This window comes from Betta splendens, chromosome 19 (assembly GCF_900634795.4).
Source record: "Betta splendens chromosome 19, fBetSpl5.4, whole genome shotgun sequence".
NCBI classification, from domain to species: domain Eukaryota; kingdom Metazoa; phylum Chordata; class Actinopteri; order Anabantiformes; family Osphronemidae; genus Betta; species Betta splendens.
The window spans coordinates 13,147,946-13,170,266 of record NC_040898.2 but is presented as its reverse complement, the minus strand read 5'-3'; the positions used below and the strand labels follow the sequence as shown (position 1 = coordinate 13,170,266).

The 22,321-nt window shown below is 43.9% G+C and overlaps 1 protein-coding gene across 19 annotated transcripts in view; it reads right to left on the bottom strand.

Moving 5' to 3' along the window:
• Window positions 1-1,756: 1,756 nt before the first annotated feature.
• LOC114845658 (calcium/calmodulin-dependent protein kinase type II subunit gamma-like) overlaps window positions 1,757-22,321 on the bottom strand; it is a 26,166-nt gene continuing 5,601 nt past the window's right edge. The window contains exons 3-23 of one of the 19 annotated variants that reach the window (XM_029133929.3): window positions 20,600-20,659; window positions 18,541-18,595; window positions 18,394-18,459; window positions 17,168-17,240; window positions 15,898-16,000; window positions 15,353-15,436; window positions 15,164-15,258; window positions 14,628-14,750; window positions 14,359-14,442; window positions 13,921-13,963; window positions 12,926-12,988; window positions 9,755-9,795; window positions 8,981-9,064; window positions 7,951-7,995; window positions 7,778-7,832; window positions 7,479-7,559; window positions 5,929-6,069; window positions 5,100-5,175; window positions 4,874-4,968; window positions 4,327-4,563; window positions 1,757-4,213 (exon numbers count right to left, since the gene is read on the bottom strand). In XM_029133929.3, coding sequence (XP_028989762.1) covers window positions 4,331-4,563; window positions 4,874-4,968; window positions 5,100-5,175; window positions 5,929-6,069; window positions 7,479-7,559; window positions 7,778-7,832; window positions 7,951-7,995; window positions 8,981-9,064; window positions 9,755-9,795; window positions 12,926-12,988; window positions 13,921-13,963; window positions 14,359-14,442; window positions 14,628-14,750; window positions 15,164-15,258; window positions 15,353-15,436; window positions 15,898-16,000; window positions 17,168-17,240; window positions 18,394-18,459; window positions 18,541-18,595; window positions 20,600-20,659 — 1,700 coding nt within the window. In that variant the 3' untranslated portion in view covers window positions 1,757-4,213; window positions 4,327-4,330. The remainder of the gene's footprint in view (window positions 4,214-4,326; window positions 4,564-4,873; window positions 4,969-5,099; window positions 5,176-5,928; window positions 6,070-7,478; window positions 7,560-7,777; window positions 7,833-7,950; window positions 7,996-8,980; window positions 9,065-9,754; window positions 9,796-12,925; window positions 12,989-13,920; window positions 13,964-14,358; window positions 14,443-14,627; window positions 14,751-15,163; window positions 15,259-15,352; window positions 15,437-15,897; window positions 16,001-17,167; window positions 17,241-18,393; window positions 18,460-18,540; window positions 18,596-20,599; window positions 20,660-22,321) is intronic. The other 18 variants (XM_029133930.3, XM_029133936.3, XM_029133932.3 and 15 more) reach the window with 18 other exon arrangements.

The following is a 22,321-nucleotide window of genomic DNA, read 5'->3' as shown; positions in this document are numbered from 1 at the left end:
TGTGGTTTACGTAGCGCTGCAGGCACGGCTTCCTGCAGCACGAAGAGTCGAGTCTGGGCTCCGTCTGCGTCCGTAGCACGAGACCTCGACGGGGAAACCAGCACGCTGTCGTCCAGTCGCAGGGTCAGAAGAAGAACCCAGACGTCAGACGAAGCGCTAGAGCTGCTGAGAACATGATGTTGAGCTCGAACAAGAACAGGACACAGTTACTATCATCGATTTTAAACACAGAACGAGTCCTTATGGTTTCACCATTATGTCATTTGCACATAGAAAAGAGTGCATGTGAGCGTTTCTGCCTCAGTAGCCTCTTAAGACTTGTGTGAAAGGTGATGATCATTAGTGAAGGATCACGAAGGAGAACACAGACATAATTCAGATTGTCTACATGACAGAATGAAAACGTCTCACTACAAAAGGCTTTTAGCTGCAGGTTCCTGGGTAAATTGCACAGAACAAAGAGATATGAAATAATTGTATAAAGAATTATTAGTAATAATGCAAACTGCATTAAAGGAGCAAAAATACAGTAGGATTTCGGTTTACTGTCCCACTGCAGGTGTTGCAGGGACACACATACTTGATACTGTATATTAATCATTTAGGATTAGTTGTATTATATGTTCAATTAATGTGTAATTAAAACATTGAGCATTTCTTCCTCTTAATCTCAGACACATTTGGATGTGGTCACACTATGACTTTTTGATGGATCCATGTCTTTTCCCACTAATTAACATGGTTTTCCGTCAATTTAATTGTGTTTTAAAGAGAACCCAATCCTCTCTCGAGGTCGGTGTGCTGTAGTTTTTCTAAATCGAGCCTCTCGGACAACGGGCAGATGATGCAGTAGGTTGAGTCTTCCCTACAGTATGAATGATGGGAAGCTTTGGTGTAAGCTCTGACAACAGGGAGCCTGTCCTCTACATCCTTAAAGTCAAAAGTAATTTAACTTCAGCAGACTCATCCCAGGTCAGCGTTTCTTCTAATTTAATTGACATGGAGGAGACGGAGGTCAGAGAGCGCTAACAAGATATTTCCTCAAGAGTTTCTACGTCTTTGAGAAAGTAACCGAGTGTCGTAGTTAACCAACTGCTGAGCTCTCCTCATTAATCACACAGAGCAGAGGAACCAGGGGGAGCTGTCCTACATCCCAGGGACACGCACACAGTCCTTAAAATAACTGGGCCCATCATAAATAACACCACAAAACCTTTTTAAATAACACTGCAGCATTACTCAACATTTCACGGTGCACAGCTGAGCTAAAATAAGACGTGGAGGAGACGGCGTGTTGAATGGACAGTGATTGTTCCATCCTATGAGCATGCTAATGGCCGCGAGGCTACGCAGCGTTATTCGGGCCTCAATCAGTCTTTTCTATGGGATGGAGGGAAAATATTCATCCAGCTGTGGAGGGCCGGGCGGCGCTCAGACCGTCCAGTCACACATCCACATATGGCGATTTCACAGAGGAATCCAGAGCGGCCGACGTCTTCGTTCTAAATGTCAGACTGGTTCAGCATCACTAATCGATCCCAAGCTGTTCAATAATCTCTGCAGCTCGAGTGATTTTCGAGACTGCAGACGCGAAACACGGCAGTCGTACCAAAATGGCTCTGCTGTTATTTTGGTAGGTACCACATCAGGTATGTGACAGACAAAAGCGTAGCAGCGGCTTGTTTTGAAGGAGCACAATCCTAAGATATCAGTTGGATGAAAGAGCAGTCATAATAAAAAGTCAAGGGAGACTAACCAGTGCTGAAATAGTATTTTTATTAAATACTTTCAAGATCCAAGTTTGAATAATAACAAAGCTATGATGAAGACCAACTAACACTCAGACAAACACTTGATAGTCGTCAATTCATGGTTGTATTTCATTGTACATTATGATCATGCAAAAAAACTCCAGCATCCATGTGAAGGCTGGGGGAGAAAGCGCAGCCCAATAGTATATCATTACAACGCAGGGTAAACGCTAACATCGAGGGCCTCATACCAAGCTACGGCTCCTGAATCCTTTTTTTTTTTTTTTTTTTTTTAATTTTGCTTTTTTAAAATATTTTCATGTCACCTATTCAACATTCTGGATGGAGGAAATTCTTATTTCAAAAGATGCAAATATATATTAACACTAGTCTCCATCCTTATTCAGGTAGGTACATGGTAGAAATGCGTAACTGAAACATGCATATAACTAGGTCTCCCGCTCTGGTTAAACAGTGTAGGTCACCAAACCTGCACACCCACAAACTCTCTCTCTGGCTTTCACAACTTCTTTCAACTGAGCAGGCACGATTTAAAACCACCAAGGGTAGATTACATTATTAATTCATTTAAAAGTGATCAGTCCACGATCGTCCGATCTGTAAGTTTTTGTCGTCTTTACTTCCTCCCGTCTTCCCTTGGTGTGGGAGGGAGAGTGCAGAACTCCAGCTTGGCAGATTGACAAATTACCAAACGACAAGTTAACAGCAACAGCGACAACGGAAACTCTAACCAGTAACACAAGAACAAACAAACGAACAACAGAGGGGTACAAATCAACATCTCAAGAGTAGGGGCTCGACACGCGGGCGGAGATATCCGAGGGGGGTTTAAGATACAACTGCCGTGGATGGATGGAGACAATTAAGCAGCACAGCGAGGGTGGCGCCGTGGTCACACAGCGGTGGTGCAGATATGATACAGAGCCTAAACACACCACGAGGCGTGTGTGTGTGTGTGTGTGTGTGATATGAAGACACAGCTCACAGCACTGTGGGATCCGGAGATAAGGACACTATGATGAAGGTCTTCGTATTTAAAAACTCAGCTGCTGGGCAGAGTGCTCAAACTATTTCTACCGTTTCACGTATTTCCCATCTTCAAAAACAGTCTTACGGCCATGGTAGTAGAGCTGGTAGCCTACACAGCTGGGTGTGTGTATCGTGAATGCTCAAGAGCTATCGATATATTATGGGGAATTACAGCTAATTGGAGCCGGTGAAGGAAAAATGCACCTAAACTAGGTTTGGGATCACAGAGGTCATGGGATGGTTCCCATGTCCAGATGCACAGGATGAGTGTCTCTTAGATACATGTACATATATTACAATTTTCTACATATATCTATACATACACTGTATTTACACAGTGATTATAAACAAACCAGGCCCTTGTAAAAGCAGATTAAAAGGAGCAGGACGGAGGGTAAAACGAGGAAACGGTTTAACAGAGAAATGAGGGAGAGGTGGCGGGCAAACATGCTAAACGCCTTCCTGGCCCGCTGCCCCCTCCAGTGCTCACAGCACAACGGGTTAAACTTAAAATCCCTCTTCCTAAAAAAAAAAAAAATGTAGTTGCATTAAAAAAAAAAAAGGAGCCTCCACTATAGGATCATTTAGACTAAAAGAAAAACACAAAGGCTCCGGTTGTTCACAGGAACGCAAAGACAAGGAAACGCGTGACCTGAAATCAGATGCCCACCCCAACCTACGACAACACAATGTTCCATTCTGTCGGAAAACAAGCACACAAACGAAAACACAAACACAAAAAGCCTAAAGTTCTACACTTTGGTGCTTCATGTTTTTGATATCAAGTTTCTCTCGTCATCAAGTTCTCTGACTGAGCAGACTTGACTTTTCCCCCCCCGTCTACTAATCTGTTGGGGGGAAACCTCCCTACATCTTATCATCAACCTCTGGGTAATCTGCACTTTACACCCAGTGATCCCTAGAATGTCAAAAGAGTGTCTGAAATCTCAGCTGCTAACCTCACTCTGTTCCTCCCTTATAAGACAGTGAATATAAATGCTTGGTTGGGTTTTGGTGGTTTCTGGTACATCTAGTCATAATTTACACAGTATATTCATAACTCATACTCATAAACTGTCACAAGTTCAACTGTAAATCCTCTCCTCCCCAGGACGTCTCATCTCGCACGGGCAGAAAAAAGATGGCTGCCAGGGGAGGGATAGAGGGCAAAGATGCGCCCTCCGATCAGGCGCCAGATGCATGCATCATCCCATGGGGGCGGTGTCTTGTGTTCAGCCGGCCCCCAGCAGGTTAAAGGAGGGACAGGATTGGTTGGTATCGTGGAAAGGTGTGCGATCTCGCCCGGCCGGGCTCCACGCGATCCACGGAGAGGACGAGCCTCTTAAACACGCTCGCTGATAAAACACTGCCCCCCAAAACAAACACTCCAGCTGACTGGAGGCTCAGGGCCACTGGGGGGACAGAGGAGGACAAATCAGCTTCAAGACGACGCCCAGTGACTACTGAGCTTCACTAAGTTTACAACTACCTGCAGCTTACGTCGTCTTGTGTGTGAGCTGGGTACCTGATCACTGTAGTGGTGCAGCAGGAGCTCCTGAGCAGTGGAAGTGGACATTGAGCCACTTGCCATTGCGACGATGCCACACCCTGGTCTCTTCTGATTGGCTGGAGCGAGGGCGGCCTGTGGAGTCCACAAACTGCGTGAGCCGGATGTAGGCGATGCACGCGGCGTCCTCGCCGATCAGGTGCACGTGTGGGTTGAGCAGGGTGGTGTGCACGGGCTTGCTGTTCTTGCTGAGCACTGGAAAGAAATGAACAAAACTATTATTAATAGTAACTACTACTAACCATAACAGGGCAATGGATTTGAGAAATTCTAACTAATTTCTCTGTAGAAAATTGATAAGGGAGAAAAGTTGTTAGCATCAACATTTCAGTATTTATAATACGAGTAGAAACGTGTGGTGGTAAACTGGCGCATGTACTGGATGGTTCTCATAACTGTGACGTTCTGGGGCTTGTGGTGTTATCAAAGATTAACAGCACCCAGCTGGTACGTCAAGCCAATTAAAATAAACAGGTGAAGTGTGCAAGTACATGAGGAGACTCACAGTTTTCGAAGTAGAACTTGTGAAAGTCCATGCCCTCCACCAGATTCCCCAGAGCCTCGGGTTCAAAAGAGGTGAGTCCGGGATCACAAATCCTACTGCGAGAACAGAAATAAACACAGGTGGGTGAGAAACGGCTGAAAAGACAGACGTTAAACACAGAACTGAGAGAAAGCAGCTTCATTAGGAGCCTGATTCACTCACTGCTTTTTAAAAAAAATCTACTCACGTGTAGGCTTCAAAATCTCCATTGTTGATGGCCTCAATCAGCTGCTCCGTTATCTTAATGATCTCCTGTTTACGGGCTGCGGAAAGCACAACACACACAGAGAGAAAGGTGTTAATTGGGGAGAAGGAATCAAACGTGCGGTTTTGTTTATTGATAATCTGTCTCATCGCTTTAGAACTGCCTTCTTCGCTCGGTGCCACAGCTCAATGCGCCTCTTTACCCTCCTCACTTGAAGCAAAGCAGCTTCCTCACTGTGACTCGACCTCGTCACTGTCTGTCGTCCTGCTTCTCACCTTCTGTACAACACAGAAACTGACTAAACACTACTCTTCTCTGTGTGAGCAAACACTGTCACTGCAAGGAAAACAGTTTGTAAAGACTCCAGACTTCACTGACGGAATAGAGCTGTGTCTGACCATCCATTCAAATAAAGACAGGGCTCCAATTATGATCATAAAGAAATTCAATGGCTGTCTCCCACCCTCTCTAAAATGAGATGCGTTGTGCGTGAAAAGTACTTTAAGCAGAACAAAACTAAAGAACTTATGATCCAAAAAAGCATTTTGAGTCAGTACTTGTAATGGAAGTGTTTGAAATAAAAATATATTATCTGTATCCCCTGCTGCCAATATAAACTTCTTTAAAGACTGATTTATTAATAGCTCTTGAAACACGTGAACTGAAAATGTTTACAACCTGGATTTAGGTTACAGATAACATTGGTCTTAATTTACAGGGTGAGCAGAGATTTCAGAGATGACAGAGCAGCACCCACAGCGGGTAGAACAGCACACAAAGCTGACGTCTGTTAGTCGGGGTGTGTTCTTACTCTGCTTAGTGTTGCTTTTAGCAGCGACAGTGTTGCTCCCTAGTGGAGCAGCAGGCATGGAGGACTGCGAGAGCTCAGAGTCGGGACAGGAGCTGTTGCCCGTGCTGTTCCATGCCATGCGCTTTACGTCATGCGGTGGAACTGAAACACACAACGAATGGTCAACCAAACAAAACCAACATGGATGAAAGGCGGGATGATAAACACACACACACGCAGCCACATCCGTGTACTTACATTGAAGTGAGCACCAGCCAAAATGTCCCCACTTTGGTAGGAAAATACTTTTTTTGGTACTCACTTTGATGCAAGTACACACACAAACACACAAACACACAGAACAGGCTTGCTCACACTGTAAAACAAGCAACAGGACAGATGTGGCACAAATTGGGTGAAGGTGAGGAAACAGCACTAGGGTCAGAATGGACACATGCAAGCAATGCAGCGACGGTGAGGATGTTTAATGTGGAAATCACTTAAGTGCCTGCTCTGCTCACATCAACCATACTAAACTCCTAATGCATTAACAAAGCCTCCTCTGGTGAGCTGCAGCGAGAAGCTTGAAGCCATTGTTCTGTTATTAGCTAATGTTTTGCCTGTGGGGAAACTTAGCATGTCTGCAAAGGAATGCAGGGCTGGAGAATGGATGCAGAAGTAAAGAACAGATCCAGCTCCTCTTTAGTGCAGGAGCGTTTGACAAGAGCAGCAGCTCAAGGACAAGTGGTCAAGAGTTTAGAGCAAAGAGTAGAGTAATAAATAATAGTGTGTTAGAATAAAGCATTAGCATAAAGAACAAAGGAGAAAGTAATGTGAGGACAAGGAGTAACACGATGCTGTGATGTGTATGGCTCCATTAAAGTCAGACAGGCAGCACAGCCTGTCATATCGGGAGGTTGGGATACTACACTAAACTACAAGATAAGCAAGGCTTCCTCCACGTGGAGCCGTCACATTCAAAGAACAAAGGGATAGATGTAGTGATCACCAAAAATCACACACACATACACACAACCACACACACACTTGCATTTACATTTCAGGGTTCCCACAGTGGCCCTGTAGAAAAATCCTCAAACTGTCTTGAATGACTTCCCGTAAAAAGATCAGTGTGTCGTGAACAGTTAGTGCATCTTTTCTGAGCACGAATAGATGAAGTGTAATGTGTCGTGTTGTGTTGTGGGATTTCAAAATACATCCCGGTTAATCACAATATTCAATTTATTATAGTTGCAATAAAATAAGGTCTCCCTTTAAAAAAATACTAGATTTCATTAATTTGGGCTTAGATTTGTGGATTTCCCTGAAGAGACAGAAAAAAAAGAAATTAAAAAACAAGATTAGGCTCAACAAATACTCCAAAACCAGTGGGAACCCTCAAAAAGCTTGGTGGATCAGATCGAGGGAGCTCAAAGATGTAGGACGTCTTTACCAGTGACTACAAAAAGCCAGGGTGGGAGTGGGGGGTGGGTTGTGGGAGGTGGGAGTGGGGGTGTTAGGTCCCTGCCAGGGGTGACCGTACAGCTTCTGGTTGCCATAGATTAACTTACTGGCAGGTGAGCTTTGAGGTGAGGGCAGAAGTGGGGGCATCTCCTCTGTGGCGCTGCTCTGACTCAGCACCGAACTGTCCGCTAGAACATACACACAAAATGCAGCCAGACACTCGATAATTACGCACGCGTACATAGATATGCCAGCGCACACGCACCACATGCTCACAGTCAGACAGACACGCGTATCTCTGCACAGCTGCCAGTCACCGTAGTCAAATACAGACTCATACATCATATGGGGGACAGAAAGAGAGAGCGAGTAAGAACAGGAAAGGAGTAATTAAATACTTTAGTACCTTTCCTACCTTTCATTTCCTCCTCGTCATTGGTGGCGTTGCTCTCTGTTGATCCCTGGAGTGCAGAGACACAGAAAAACACTGATTAAGAAAACATATGGTCCTTGAGGCCTGAAAGCGCAGCAGCTGTATGAGGCCTGGGCTTTCAGACAGATTTAAAAATAAAACCTTACCTTGACTCCATCGGGAGGGTTGTGCACCACTGTGCTCTGAGACTCCTGTGATGTAGAACAGATCAGTTAGACTGACATCTTAATCCGGAGCCACCAGTGCCTCTCAACTGTCCCCTTTATTTTATGTGACTGTTGAAACCAAACACCCATAAAGTGTCGAGTGCCATGATTAGGGCTGGGGAAGAGCCGATGTCATCACACAGGGATGAATCCACAGTTTATCGTCTCAGTTACAGGAGAATTGGACTATACAACTTACAAAAATCCTATTAAATATGGTCATTACTTTCCCAGAATAATATATTTTTAGCTTCATCTAAAGAGACCCTGCATCACCAGTTGAGAAGCCCTGCTGTATCACAGCAGACACGACCGCACCTCATATGCAACGCATGCTAGCAAAGCATCCAATGATCATGACGCGCTAATGCTGGATGAGAACACAATAATTAGATTTGGCATTGTGACAAGGATGTCGGTGGGATGTTAGCTGTGACAAGATGGACACGTTGGACTGAAAATGATGGCTGCAATAGCTAAAGAAAAAGAAAAGTCAGATGACAGCAAGTTGTTAGACATTGCCTCTAAATTCAAGAAACGGCTGGTTAAGGAAATGCAGGGAAGGATTATGCAGAGAAAACACCACAAAGGCCATTCTATGATAACACCCAGTCCTATTCAGGTAGCAGCAGTTGTAGCTCGCTGAACCAGGTATCTACTTTTCTCTGTGCTGCCACTTTAGAGGCACGGCATTTTAAACTTAAGCTCACACTCCTCGATAGTCTAAAAACTTCCAAATGCAAATTATGGGCTTGATTGTATACTAAACATTTTTGGGTGGTAAAATGGCCAGAGGATGGGAACTCCTGGAACAGGGAATGTTACTGTGCAACACCTCCTGGACGGTAGATGAAGGATGACAAGCAGGCGCTATGGAGATGGAGGATGAGGCACAACAAGCTACTGTGCAGCTACTGGGGTGGGGAGGGTGGTAAAAGGCGTGAACCGACACTAAGGCGGCCTACTGTACCATCTGGGCGTTGGTTGCCATGTTGGTGTCTTTCAGGGCATTGATGGCGCTCACTATACTGTTCTTACTGTTGTTGGTAGAAGGCTGGGGCAAGAACGCAAACACTCAGTGAACACACGTTACAGACATGCACACATACAGAGAAATTAGAATTACACGCCTTTTAGGTAATGGGGCTAATGTTAGTCGGGCCATCTAGGCTGTTGCGCACTAACAGGGTAAATGAGAGGGTGAGTGCCACAGAATGGCCTCTAGATCATCCTTTTTACTGCCTCACTAACTCTCTATGCCTCTGCCACTTAACTGCACAGAGAGACCCTTGGGGCAGAGGAGAAATAGAGGGAGGCAGGAGGAGGAGAGGGAAGAGAGATGCTTAATAGCAGCAGCGAATGATGGAGACTGCTCGGAAAGAGAGCAGCAACTCTATGACCGAGGGCAAGTAAAGGTGAAACAATAAAACCAACACAGGAAAATAATTGACTCATTATTATACATAGAAATGTGACTTGACCCGCTGGAAGAAATGCAGTTAAAACAGGGGTTTGTCAAACAAACTGAAGAATTTCTAGCATCTCAGGTGGATAATATAGCATTGTTCTTTGGAAAAGAGTTGGAAATGTGATCTGAAAAGAAAACTGTGGAAGAACACAACTGTACAAAAGCTGTATTGTTTGAAAAAAAAAAAAAGGTGGAAAAAGAGGGTCAGCTAACAGAGGAGAGACAAGACAATAGAGCAGAAGAAACGGGGGCACGGGGGTGACGAGGCCACCTTACCTTAGCAGAATCAGACTTCTTGTTGAGTAAACTTTTGCATGCTATAAAAGAGGAGGGTAGAAAGAAAGACAGTTCACTGTATCTGTGTACGTCCAAGCAGCTGTGTTGAGAAACCCATAACTGACTGGATCTGAAAAGTTTGAGAGCTTCTTATCTGAATCTATCAAAAACTAGAGGAATTGAACCAATTACACAAATGAGACAAACTTTTTATTTTCTATTCTTCTACTGGAGAAACTGAGCCAATGTTTAATGTTTGGGTAAAGACGTGTAAAGAGCCGTCTAAAAAGTCAAATCACAGTTCATCAGCCCTGCACATCCTCTTGGAGGGATTTTAACCTACTTTGGTCTCATCTGGCCACGGAGCATTCTTCCAACAGGCTGCTGGCTTATCCATGGCCTAGAGCAAACTATAGATGGGCATGCTCCTCTTGGAATTAGCATTTAAGGGTCTTCAGATAGATGGACTCATGAACGTCAATATTTGCAAAGGCAGGAGAGGCCTTCAGTTTTCTAGATGTTACGCTGGAGTTAGAGCTTTTGAACTTACATTTCTGTTCTCCCACTGAGTTCTAATGTCCCCCTTCGTGCGAACATCATGTAAAAATACATATATTAAGTATCAATAAATTAAAGTAAAATATAAAGAAATGTAACTGTCTCATTTGTTTAATTGTCCTCCCTGTAGTTTGAATGAAACGCTCTATGCTTTAGGTCATTAAATAAAAGACATTTCTGAAGGGGTCAAGGCCCACAGACAGTGGCGAACATGCATTTAATGGATTTCATGGGTCATTTCTTCCTTGGCTGTCCAGGTTGCTACACTCTGCTAAACCCATTCACATCATAATTCATTCATTGCCATTTAGTAGTAAAGAGAAACCTGAGAGCAAAGTAAACTTCCTCAATCCATTTCCTGTCTAGAAAACCCCAGCAGCTCCAAAAAGAGAGTGACTGTGAGATTCAAACTGCCGCCAGAACGGACGGCGATGAGCTAGATTAATGTAAATCATCGAATTTCCTATAAAGGCCCAAATAACTTTTTTCTCTTGACTGCCTTTGCTTCCTTTCCACTCATTTTCTACTGTCACACACAGGTTCCAAACATCTTATCTTGTTTTTCTTACCTTCCAATGGGAAGGAAATGGGAACGGGAGAGGGAAAGGGGGGAGACAGGGGAGGGTTGAAAGAGAGGGCTTAGTATTCCAACAAAGCGTGTATAGATAAGGGGCACAGCATTCACAGCAGCAAACAATATCAAGTGACAACTCATGCGCTGTAATCTTGGTTGGTGTCGATTCACAGCTAATAATTTGGCCTGCCATGCAGCATCCAAAGAACACACACACAAACAGAAAACATTAAAGAAAAGTTCATTCCACAACCAGGTAAAGAAGAACCAATTGCTCAGAGCACAAACACCTGCAGTTTGGCTACAACCTCTATTAACCACAGCTATCAGGATGATAATCGTGACAGCATGGAACCACCACCTTCATGTGCTCTCTAAAATCCATATTGCCTCCATCATCGAGACAATGCTAAGTCAAGATGACCCAGAGTAGGAGGGCTGCACCTCTCAAGCAGCGAAGCGGCTTGGTATGTGTTAGAAAGCAACTGAAGGTGTATACGCAGAGAACGTTTGATAGAATATAACCACACAGGACACCCACATGCGAAAGGCAGCAAGGCAAACACCTTAATAGAAAAATGGTTTTATGAGCACACATGGTACTTTTTCACTGTATCATCAAAAAGGAAGTCAGGAGCAAACCGCCAAGCCTTGCCTCAGCCACCGCGAAATGCAAGGAAGCAGTTGTGCCAGGATTTTTTGCAGTGATGGTGACATCATCAGGACAACCCCCCCAAAATGAAAGAGAGGAGAACTCAGGAGTCCGGTCCGGAGTGGCGATGCCTTGATATTCACAAACACTTACAAACAGGCACCTTGGTCCAGTCTCAGTGACGAAGCCCGCACTCAGCGGGCTCTAGCTGACAAATCAAACCATCACAGACACCCCGAGTTTCCACGCACCCATCACACATTCCAGAAATAACACCTGCAGTGCCAAAGGTCTCAGTACCATTATGTGCCATTACAGAGTTTTATATTTCCTGTCCACACGTAGATTGTACTTAGCTATGGAGAGATTTCCTGCTTGTACATTGTAGAGCAAAGTAGGTTCCCTCGTCTGTAAAGGTGACGGAGAACCCAGTCTGCTCTACACTGATTCTAATGTACTCAATCAACGGAGCCACCATCGGAATCGCCGACCTTAACCACCCCGTTCCCACCCAGCTTGATGCAAGCTTGGCCCCATTTTAGTACTTCCAGAACAAATTGTTCATTTATAGGTAAGAAGCGACAAAATGCTCCTCTTGTTATTTAACCAACATGCTGGGATGCCATATACCTTCCTGGAGTATTTTCTGAAAGTACGAAAACAGGACTCAGGACAGAGATAGGAAACACAGGTTGCCTTTGAGCTCAAGGGATTCATCCGGATAACTGTGCAGTAGTGTCAACAGCTCCAGTAGCAGCCAAGGCAATAGTCCCATTGTGTGTTTCAGTCTTGACCTCTGGTCCGGCTAAACATCAGCCTTTATCCCTCCCCTTCCACCAGACCCAGGTCTGACGATGGCAGCACGCCAACCCAGCTCTTGCCAGCCCCCTGCAGTGTCAGTTCCCGCCCCCAGGATACAGGCCCCTCCTCATCCCCTGCCCCAGCCCGCCCTGTGCCCATCCTCTCAGACACAGCTGAGGGAGAGCACGAAGGCGCATGGAGTCAGCTGGAAGTCAGGATGGAGCTTGCTAAAAGTGACGGAAAACTAATTTGGGGGATGAAATGGTGACTACAAGATGGAGACTGAGTGGAGGTGGTGAGGTGTAAATGTAAACTTGGGATTAGATTATAAATTGTCATTAGGAAATGCTGATGTACATGAGTGTGTGCGGAAAATGTGGGATCTTTGCACTTTAGCAAAGACAACAAACATCCTGCATGATCTAAATGAACATAATTGGTGTGAGTAGGCATGCATGTAAGTGGATGATGATGGGAATGCTGGCAGAGGCAGCATGCAAGAGTGGGGGGTGGGGGTGGGGGGCAATAAGGGCCAACTCAGTCCTATGTGTAGAGAGGAGTGGATGGGCGTGTCTCTGGGACGTACCTTCCTGAGCCAGTGAGGCCGTGGAGGAGGCGGCAGCAGCAGAGTTGGTATGCTGCCGGCCCACTATTGGACAGAAATGCTACAGTTGGGAGGGGCTATGCAAGTTAAGCAGGTCCGTCGCATGGTGTTCAATCATGGGCCTAGAAAGCTACAGGGTAGGCTGGCTACAGCCCAGATACATCACAGTTTGATAGAAATGGGCTACAGCAAAGACGTGCACCCCTGTGGTTTCCTAGGCCCAGGGTTGAAATCATTAGCCATCGACTGATCAATTACTTTAGAGGCTGAGAACAAGGCTTCAACAGAAACAACTCATTCCCAGACGACGGAGATTAAAAAAAAAAAAGCACTAGATCTTAGTGGTCACCTGTTAGTGTAACACCACACTTGCCCCCTTCCCAACATAAAAGCCTGACAATGGTTTAGACTTCTCTTTCTCAAACACGCAAACACTCCACAGGCATCAGCAAGTGGGACACACACACACACACACACACACACACACACACACACACACACACACACACACACACACACACACACACACACACACACACACACACACACACACACACACACACACACACACACACACACACACACACACACACACACACAAACAAAGAGAGAGAGAGACATTAGCATGGACAAGGACAAAACTTGCACCCACATAAAAACTGGTAAGTGACAGAAAAAAACTCTAGCTTCCACAGATGCAATGCACGCAGTGGTTCATTATTATCAATACATCATTTCTACCATGACTCGAAAGAGATTCATGTTTCAAATCAGTTTTAATGTTGTAAGCAAGCAAACTCCTGTGCACACAAAAACATATTGTTATTTTGAGTATGAGTGGGTGAGTGCGTGTGTGTGTGTGTGTGTGTGTGTGTGGTGAGGGGGTTAAAAGTAGTGCAGAGGACTCTATCCACTCTCCTTCCTCCACTCCCTCTGCATGTGCTGCGTGGGAGGCTGAGGGCGAAGGGCACACCCACCTGAGAAGTTTCTGGACACCAGCATGGTGGTGAGAATGGCTCCCTGGAGGAGGAGAGAGAAATGAGCGAGGTAATGAGTGAGGGACGTCGTTTTATTTAACTGGGTTTTAGTTCTCGTTGCAGATCATTCTATTTTCATTTCTAATGGGACAGGAGCAGTTTTGTCGTGTTTTCCAAGAACAGTGCAGAGGTTCTCTCTTAACTGAACGTCTTCACATGTCCCCTACTCATAACTTCCGCTTCTATGCTGATGAGGCAAAGTAACAAGACAGAAGATAACGGCTGTTGCTCAAGTCCTCGGTTTGCATGTTCAGCAGTGAATGCAAAGTGAGCAGAGTGAGCTGGGTGACGTTAGGAATGATCTTATTAAGAACAATTACTTCAATGACCAAAGCACAACACTAGCTCACACACGGACACCAAATCTAGCATGAGTACCTTAAGTTTTCGGCGAGCATTGAACTTGCGGAGACACTCGACAGTTTCCTGTCTGTGCATCATGGACGCCACTGTAGAGCGGTGCTGCAACAAGACAAAACAAGAATTTGCTTCACTACAAAGTGTTTTTTCTTTACTTGACACAAGTGGAGTTATTTGAATGGTAAAATGAGTGTCGTTTGAGTTGCTGGGTTTACTTATGCAGCTGTCACAATTGTGTGTCATTTCAGTTAATCTCAGACAGGTTTGCTTCATGAGTGAATACTTACGCAGACCCATGGGTGTTTGAGGGCCTGTTCGGCGGTGATCCTCTTGGCCGGGTTGATGGTCAACATTTGATTGATCAGATTTTTTGCCTCTGGAGTCACCGTGTCCCACTCAGGGGATGGGAACTGAGAACATGGACAAATCAGAGTCAAGCTGGCCAATGTATTGATGAAGTCATTATTTAGGAACCAGCATCTGTAGTTTTCTAAATAACGCACACCTACAGGTTAAAATAAAATATCCCTTCTCTCAATCTGACACGCGCCCACACACACACGCGCCCACACACACACGCGCCCACACACACACGCGCCCACACACACACGCGCCCACACACACACGCGCCCACACACACACACCTCTCTGCAATGCGTCAGGGAAGCCCTGATAGGATCAATAGCTTTGGAACAGCTCTCAATTGAACACAATTAAACATTCAAAAACTGCTTACTAAACCCACCAAACCCCTGCACTGCACCCTGCACAAATATTCACCCAGCGCAAACACACAGACACAGACACACACACACACACTTACATCGTATGCCCCAGCTTTGATCTGCTGATAGAGTTTGTGTTGATCTTCATCCCAGAATGGAGGATATCCCACTAACAAGATATAGAGAATAACACCTGACAGGAAACAAAGCATGAGAATAGTTTAGGAAATACTGCTATGACAAAAAGAAAAGGGGTTAATTGTCTGATGATGAGGATTAAGACTAACCACAAGCCCATATGTCGACAGGTTTGCCGTAAGGGTCCTTCCTCAGGACTTCTGGAGAAAGATAGCCAGGGGTGCCCGCAAACCCTACACATCAATCAATCAACCAGTCAATCAACCAATCAAAGCAGGAAGACACAATTAATCAAATTCTAATTGAGGGTATTTTGACTGGTCTGGTTGTGAAATGATGGTGACATGCTTAACTGTAACTTATGTCTAAATTATTACAGCGTAGACTCAAGCAAATGCCCATTAATCATCTCATCCCTGCCGGACTTAGTCAAATGCTGGCGTCTCGGCTGATAGCCAAGACACAATGACCTCACAATGAACTGGAGAGTGTCTGCGAGCCTCTTAAGAAATGCTCCCATAAGTAATCTTGGGCTTCCTAATAAGTGACTGAATGTGTATCTATTCAGACCAATTGTAAAAGAGCATGTTAAGTAGTGATTTGTATAAACAATCCAGTGATAACAGCCAGACAGGATAACAGATCAGCTATGTTCTGACACATTTGTTGTGCATCTGTCATTATGTTTTCTTACCAAACCAAGCCTGCTGGTCTCCCTGCACTTCAATAGCAAGGCCAAAGTCTGCCAGCTTCACTGCAGCACCCTTCATCTTACTGGCCAACAACAGGTTCTCAGGCTAAGAGAGAGGGAGACACACACATGGTGAAGCAGTATGTAGAATGACAGATCAAGACAGTGAGAGACAGATAGTGACAGGCACTCGAGCAAAATTCCTTTTGAGAAATATTTTTATTTGATGCATTCGATACTGCTTGTGTGGGGGTGGGGTAAAGGTGTGAGAAAGCAATGGAGAGACAGAGGTGGCAGGGAGAGGATCAGTGGTTGAGAATCTCCACAACACCTTATATGGGCATGAGTTTGTAGCCATAGAAACCACTAAGGAGTCATTTAGGCAGTGCTGCAGACTGCATGCTAAATGGAAAGTGTACTTAGTGAGAGGCAGTGTGTGTGGCAGCGTTTTAAATGGCCGCTGTTTGGGCAGTAGGACATAAAGGGCTGCAGTAAAAGCCCACTCAGGATAAAAGGGCAACAAATCAGACAGGCAGTGCTCGAGGTAACAGCGTTATTCTCTGACATAGAGTGCACACATACAAAGGCCGCCCACACACATCTGAGACATCCCTTGAGATAATTTTTTTCCACACATTGTGGTCTCTGCTGGAAAAGGTACAATTTAATACAAATTATCATTGTCCTTCCCACTAGATTATTATCATCACCGATATCTGGGTTAAGTAGAAAACCGCTCTCTTCTCTCGTCTTTGCATCGGAGCCTTTTAGCAATTTAGGACAAATCAAACCCTCCCCCGCTGCGCAAAGGGTGGTGGGATGTCACAAGCGGTGTCCTAGCAACTCCCATGTTCATCTGTATCATCACTTCCTAGCTTATGACAGATTCAGTTCCCCATGTGGAGGGAGCATAAATGTGTGTTCGTGCACGTATGTGCCTTCTCCTTGCCGTAGAGGAGACGACCCCCTCCACGCACTCATGACTCACCATCTCTGTACTTAATATGAAAACACACACACACACACGCGCACACACACACAGTGAACCGCGGTCAAAGGAAAACAAGCTGACAGATCCTATATACCACAAAAATATAGAAGGCTGCAGGAGGAAAAACAAGAAGATAGAGGCAGAAATGCAAGGCGGGGGAAAGTGAGAGAGAGAGCGAGCGAGACAGAGATGGAGCAACCAAGAGCCATCTGTGTGTTGCCATGGCCACGAGCAGAGGTGTGTGTGAGTTTGTGGTCGTCACAGCAACGCGCAGCCACTCACCTTGAGATCTCTGTGCACAATATCATGCTGGTGGATATGATTGACACTCTCCAAGATCTGACTAATGCAATGGCTACATGAAAAAAGGGGGAAATAGAGACATAAACATGTCATTCACTGCCCACCATTACAAAAGAGATCACATACTGTGAATTCATAATGATTTTTCTTTTATGAGTGTCAAGTTACATAACCTAGAAATAGGTGACTGCTGTTGGTCACCTTAAAAATCATAAGATGAAACTACTGCAGATCAATGCTATTTATAGAACTGCATTAAAAAATAAAGCTTACTTAAATGTAAGGACGCATCATTTTGCTTGTTGAATTAATAAACAGTTAACTAGTTAATTACCGTTTTCTCAAACTAATAAAACACCTGCCACAGTCTGAACCAGCACACGTTGAATGTAAGGACACATTGCATAAAGAAAGAGAAAAAACAGGTCTGTCTTAAACAATCAGTGCTAAGAAATTCATGTAGGAGGCCCGTCCACCGTCAACAAAATTCTATCCCAGTAGCCATTTTAATAATGGGGGCGTCGGTTCAGCTGCTAGCAATGTTACTGCCAAATACCTCTCAATAGCGGCTGGTAAGCATGTTTTCACACTAGCCTGAGTGTGTTAGCTCATGTAAAAATGTTCTACAAGCCAGTGTGTGAAAGTCTTGTTACAGTCCTACACACTGGTGTCAGGCAGCACTATTTGAGGCCCATGTTTATGTCACATCTCTAAAAAGGTTAATGGGTCAAGAGGTGGGCCAGCTAGAAAGAGTGTATGCAGGGCTTCACCTTAACCCCAGACCCCCATACGTTTTAGATACAGACCCTATAAAGAGCTGTGACTCATCTGACAAAACCAATGCATAAAAAACATCAAGAACAAAGCTTGATGAAGTTACAGTCTTATAAGTCATAATTTACTGTTGATGAGGTAATTGTTTCAGCACAATTTTGAGGTGGACCATGAAGGCCGTAAAGTAGCAAATGGAGGGTTGTGCATGTAACCACAGAGAAGACACCGTTATGACACACTTGTTGAAAGGCGGATGCGTTTGCTGACATGAATACAAGCAAACCAGTTATATTGACCACTATGTGCGTCTGTTGGCACCTATAAAATGAGAGCCAGTATTCATCTTTTTATGGGGTTATGCCATAATGCTGCAGCAGGTTGTGTCCGCATGCATGGAGTACGTAAAGAGCAGCTCCATAGGAAGCCCTCACCTGGCATCAGCTTCACTGTAGTACTCCCTGGCTACAATATCTTCGAAAAGCTCTCCTCCAGTCACCCTGGGAGCGAAGAAAGACGTTTTGAGCAAACACAACAAACCACAGGCACATGGGTGGAGCGTGTGTGCAAAATGTACTCACAGGTCAAAGACTAGGTAATGAAAGCCTTCCTCTGAAATGCTGTCATGAAGTCTCACTGAAAGAGAGAGGGTGGGTAGTGTGACAACCACAAACATTCATGGTTTAGGCGAAATAAAGATTTGCTGTAGTTTAAATTATGAAATTAAAAATATTTAAAGACAACAGCAGAGCGTCGTCTGTGGCTGTGGCATATTGATTTTTCTCCAGTGTGCAGTTATGAAGGCACATCCAGTGGATCTGAGATAAAACCACAATTTAATTAAACCTCACAGCATAGTTGGATTATTGAAACCAAGTGATGGCATTGAGAAAGCGTTTTGTTTGGGGCTAAATTACAAATGTTTTTTAAATATTAACTTTATATACATTCGCAATGGCCACTTTACAAAATTTGTGTACAAGCGAGACATCAACACTTTAGAAAAGCATGTTTATAGCGTGAGATGCAGCAAAGGGCAAATGGTTTTTCCACATCAGAGGTAAAACTATGTCAAATGAGTCAAAGGTATGTTGACAAATGAATAAAATAGGTTGCGTTCGCTAATGAGCTCGTGCTCCTACGACACTGCAGCTGCGAATATTGCTCTTCAAATGCAGCCACAGCTGTACTGTCAAGATATCTAAAGACTGGCTTAATGACAAAGCAGCACCCAGGAGCTGGAGCCAGGTGTTAGAGGATGGTCCAGTTACACGGCTTAGATTTGGTGTCAAGGCATTTTGAGTTTTCATTATGTAAAATGAATATCAGTTGTATAATAAGATGCAGTAGAATGGCCCTGCAGCAAGAAACGAGCAATTGCTCTTTCCTCCTCCTCCTCCCATCTTCTCGCTCTCCCTCCATCTGTCTCTTACTCCTCCTGCTTTCGTTTCTCCATCTGTCTCTTTTTTTTGTGCCCTCTTTTGTCCGAAGTTTGAATGCAGACTATGCCAAAATGTGTCAAAAAGAGAGGAGCGGACGAGGGAGAGTGAAGAATCTTCATGGAGCAAAGTAGGTGAGGGGCGATTGAGAGCCTGGAGGGGGGGTTGAAAACTGGGACATGATGAATAGAGGAACAATAGGTGCAGTATGAAAGGTGTCACTGATTGTCATTTTCACTTTAATACCCATACTCTTCTGTACAATATATTTTATCATTATCTGAGTGTCAAACATAAACTTAGGGGACATCTACCTACTATCTGTCAAGAAAGCATCACTTCACAGAGCAGAGATCCACATGCGCACTCAACCCAAAGACAAACAAGCTTGAGGTACCCATCACTTATGTGCATGTACCTGATCCTCTTGCATAAATCTGTCATGACTAATTAAATTGGGATTCCCAAAACAAAACTCTTGTATGAGGCTAGCCGACGTACTGTAATGTGACGGTAAGGTACCAATAAATATGAATGCTTATGAATTAGTGGAATCACTATGATTCTATGACAACATCGTGTGTCCTGCTTTTCCACCAACTGTGGTTTGAAAACAAGGCTTCTGACAGAGACAGTTTACCAGACTAAGAACATAATGAAAGATGAATATCACTATATATTAATAATGACAAACCCTATTCATTATTAATTTTGTTTCTTTCACTACCAACAGGATTCTTGGGAGTGCATACAAGTTTTACGGTCATACCATCAGTGAAGCTTAGGATAATATATTGATCTCTTTAGATTTGTCAGTGATAACTAGAAGCAAACCTGTGGCACCTTTTATTACATGCTGTCAATTAGCTCCATTTAGTACAAGTGTAACATTTTGGTCTGAGTACAGTACAGCTTCTCATTAAATACTCCATTTGTGGCTCTGGTGATAAATAACTGGCCCAAATTAATCAAGCTGCCTCTTCAAACAAATCTGAAGTAAAGATTTTAAGTGAGCTAGTTAATAGATCCGTGAACCCCAGAGAATTATGTAATATCTGTATAGACTTGTTTGAGACCTGAGAGATCAAGAATGAACATTAACGGCCACTATAATAATTAACATTACATTACACTGATATCTAATTCCAGCAGCAGTATCCACAGAACAAGATATCACAAGATGTCACACACAAAAACTCACCAATATTGGGGTGTTTCAGAAGGCGGCAGATACGAGCCTCTCTCTCAAGCTTCTGATGGTCTGAGGACACAAGAGTCACAGTTTAGACAAGTCAGAACAGAAAAACAGTCAACAGAACAGAAAAAGAATTTGTATATTAACACTTGATCAAACAAGTGATATGAGAATTAATGCTTAAATAAAATATTATATATATTAATAAAAAATTAAGATAATATCTAATCAAAGTAGACATTGTGGTGTCAGGCCTTAATCACAAGACTCTCATACACTCAAAAACCTCATTAATAACCCACATTGTTTTTTTTATTGAACCAGTGTGAGATCTGTCTGAAAATCCTTTTACAGAACAATCTGCCGATGAGCAATCTGAATTCTTCTAGTTTTAGTTGTACTTGGCCTTTGATTACAACAACGTTTACTGAAGATAAACTGTATAAAACCAACTTCTCATTCAATTATCTATGACCCAAATACTGCAAATTAATCTTCATCTATAAAACTCTGACAAGAGTTGTGTCCTTAACAAATTGCTTCATTAACCCACAACTGTACTAAACTTAATATTGCTAATTTGTCTTATTTTGTGGTGATAGCAAATTTGTATATTTAAATACTAGAAGTCCAAATATTTAGCTAAGATGTTTCTTTGTGTACATCAATGCAAATACTTTAGGCCATGATCCTGTTAGTAATTCATTCATTTGTGCTAGAGGCGATATTTGCTTGTCAAAGGTAGGTCATTGATCACTGGTTTGGCTTATTTTAGTTCACTAAACCATTTGTACAACAGGTTAATGGGGTTTTGAGCAGCACCAGTTGAATGAGTTTGCATGCAAGTATGTATTTTGTGCGTCTGTGTGTGTGTAAAGGGGTTAGAGTCAAGTCCAACACAGTTACAGGAGTTTGCAATGTTTGCACTTCTGGCAGGGAGTGGATAGTAGCAAGAACCTACACGCCTTAAACACAAACCAACATCTTTGTTTGAGCACTTCAATGAATCTGGCAGCATCTGTGCACATGCGTGTGCTATTATGGGTGCCTACTGCATGATTTTAAAGGGGCCTAGCTGTGACCATGAGGTCAGAGGTCACAACTGCAGTAGGATCCAATGCAACTCAATAGGTGGAGTGTATGTCTGTGCTTTATCGTCGTGGTGAAGCCGAACTAAACCTTCCATGGCAATTACAGCACCCAGAGGCAGCCCCACTAAGATTTGTGTTTATTTCCCCAGTGCAGCAACAGCAGATGAAATTCACATGCTGTTGCTGAGCAATTGCTCACATCATCCAACTGTATTTTTCCACAAATGCAACGCAGCATGTACGGGCATAAGCATTTTTATAAGCCCCCACTACTGTCCGCATCCTTCCACATTAACTCATCCTGTGTACGCTTTTTTGCTTTCATGTTTGCCAACTTGTTGCTGATGTGGTTTTTAAACCGCAGTGAGGCAAGTCCTGTCTTATTTGAGTTTATCGTGACTCTATATTCACCACAACTAACTTCCACTCCCCTCTATTGCATCCCTGCAGGTATAGATTTCCCTCGTCTGAGAGAAAGAAAGCAAATAAGGGAGAGACCTGGGGAAAGCTCCTTCCAATTATACCAGTGACGCAGGACGAAAAGACTGAAGAATGGAGGAAGGATTACATGGAACGTCCATTTACTAGAAGAGGATCACAGCTCCCCTGTGTGCATGTTTGTGTATAGTCTACCCTG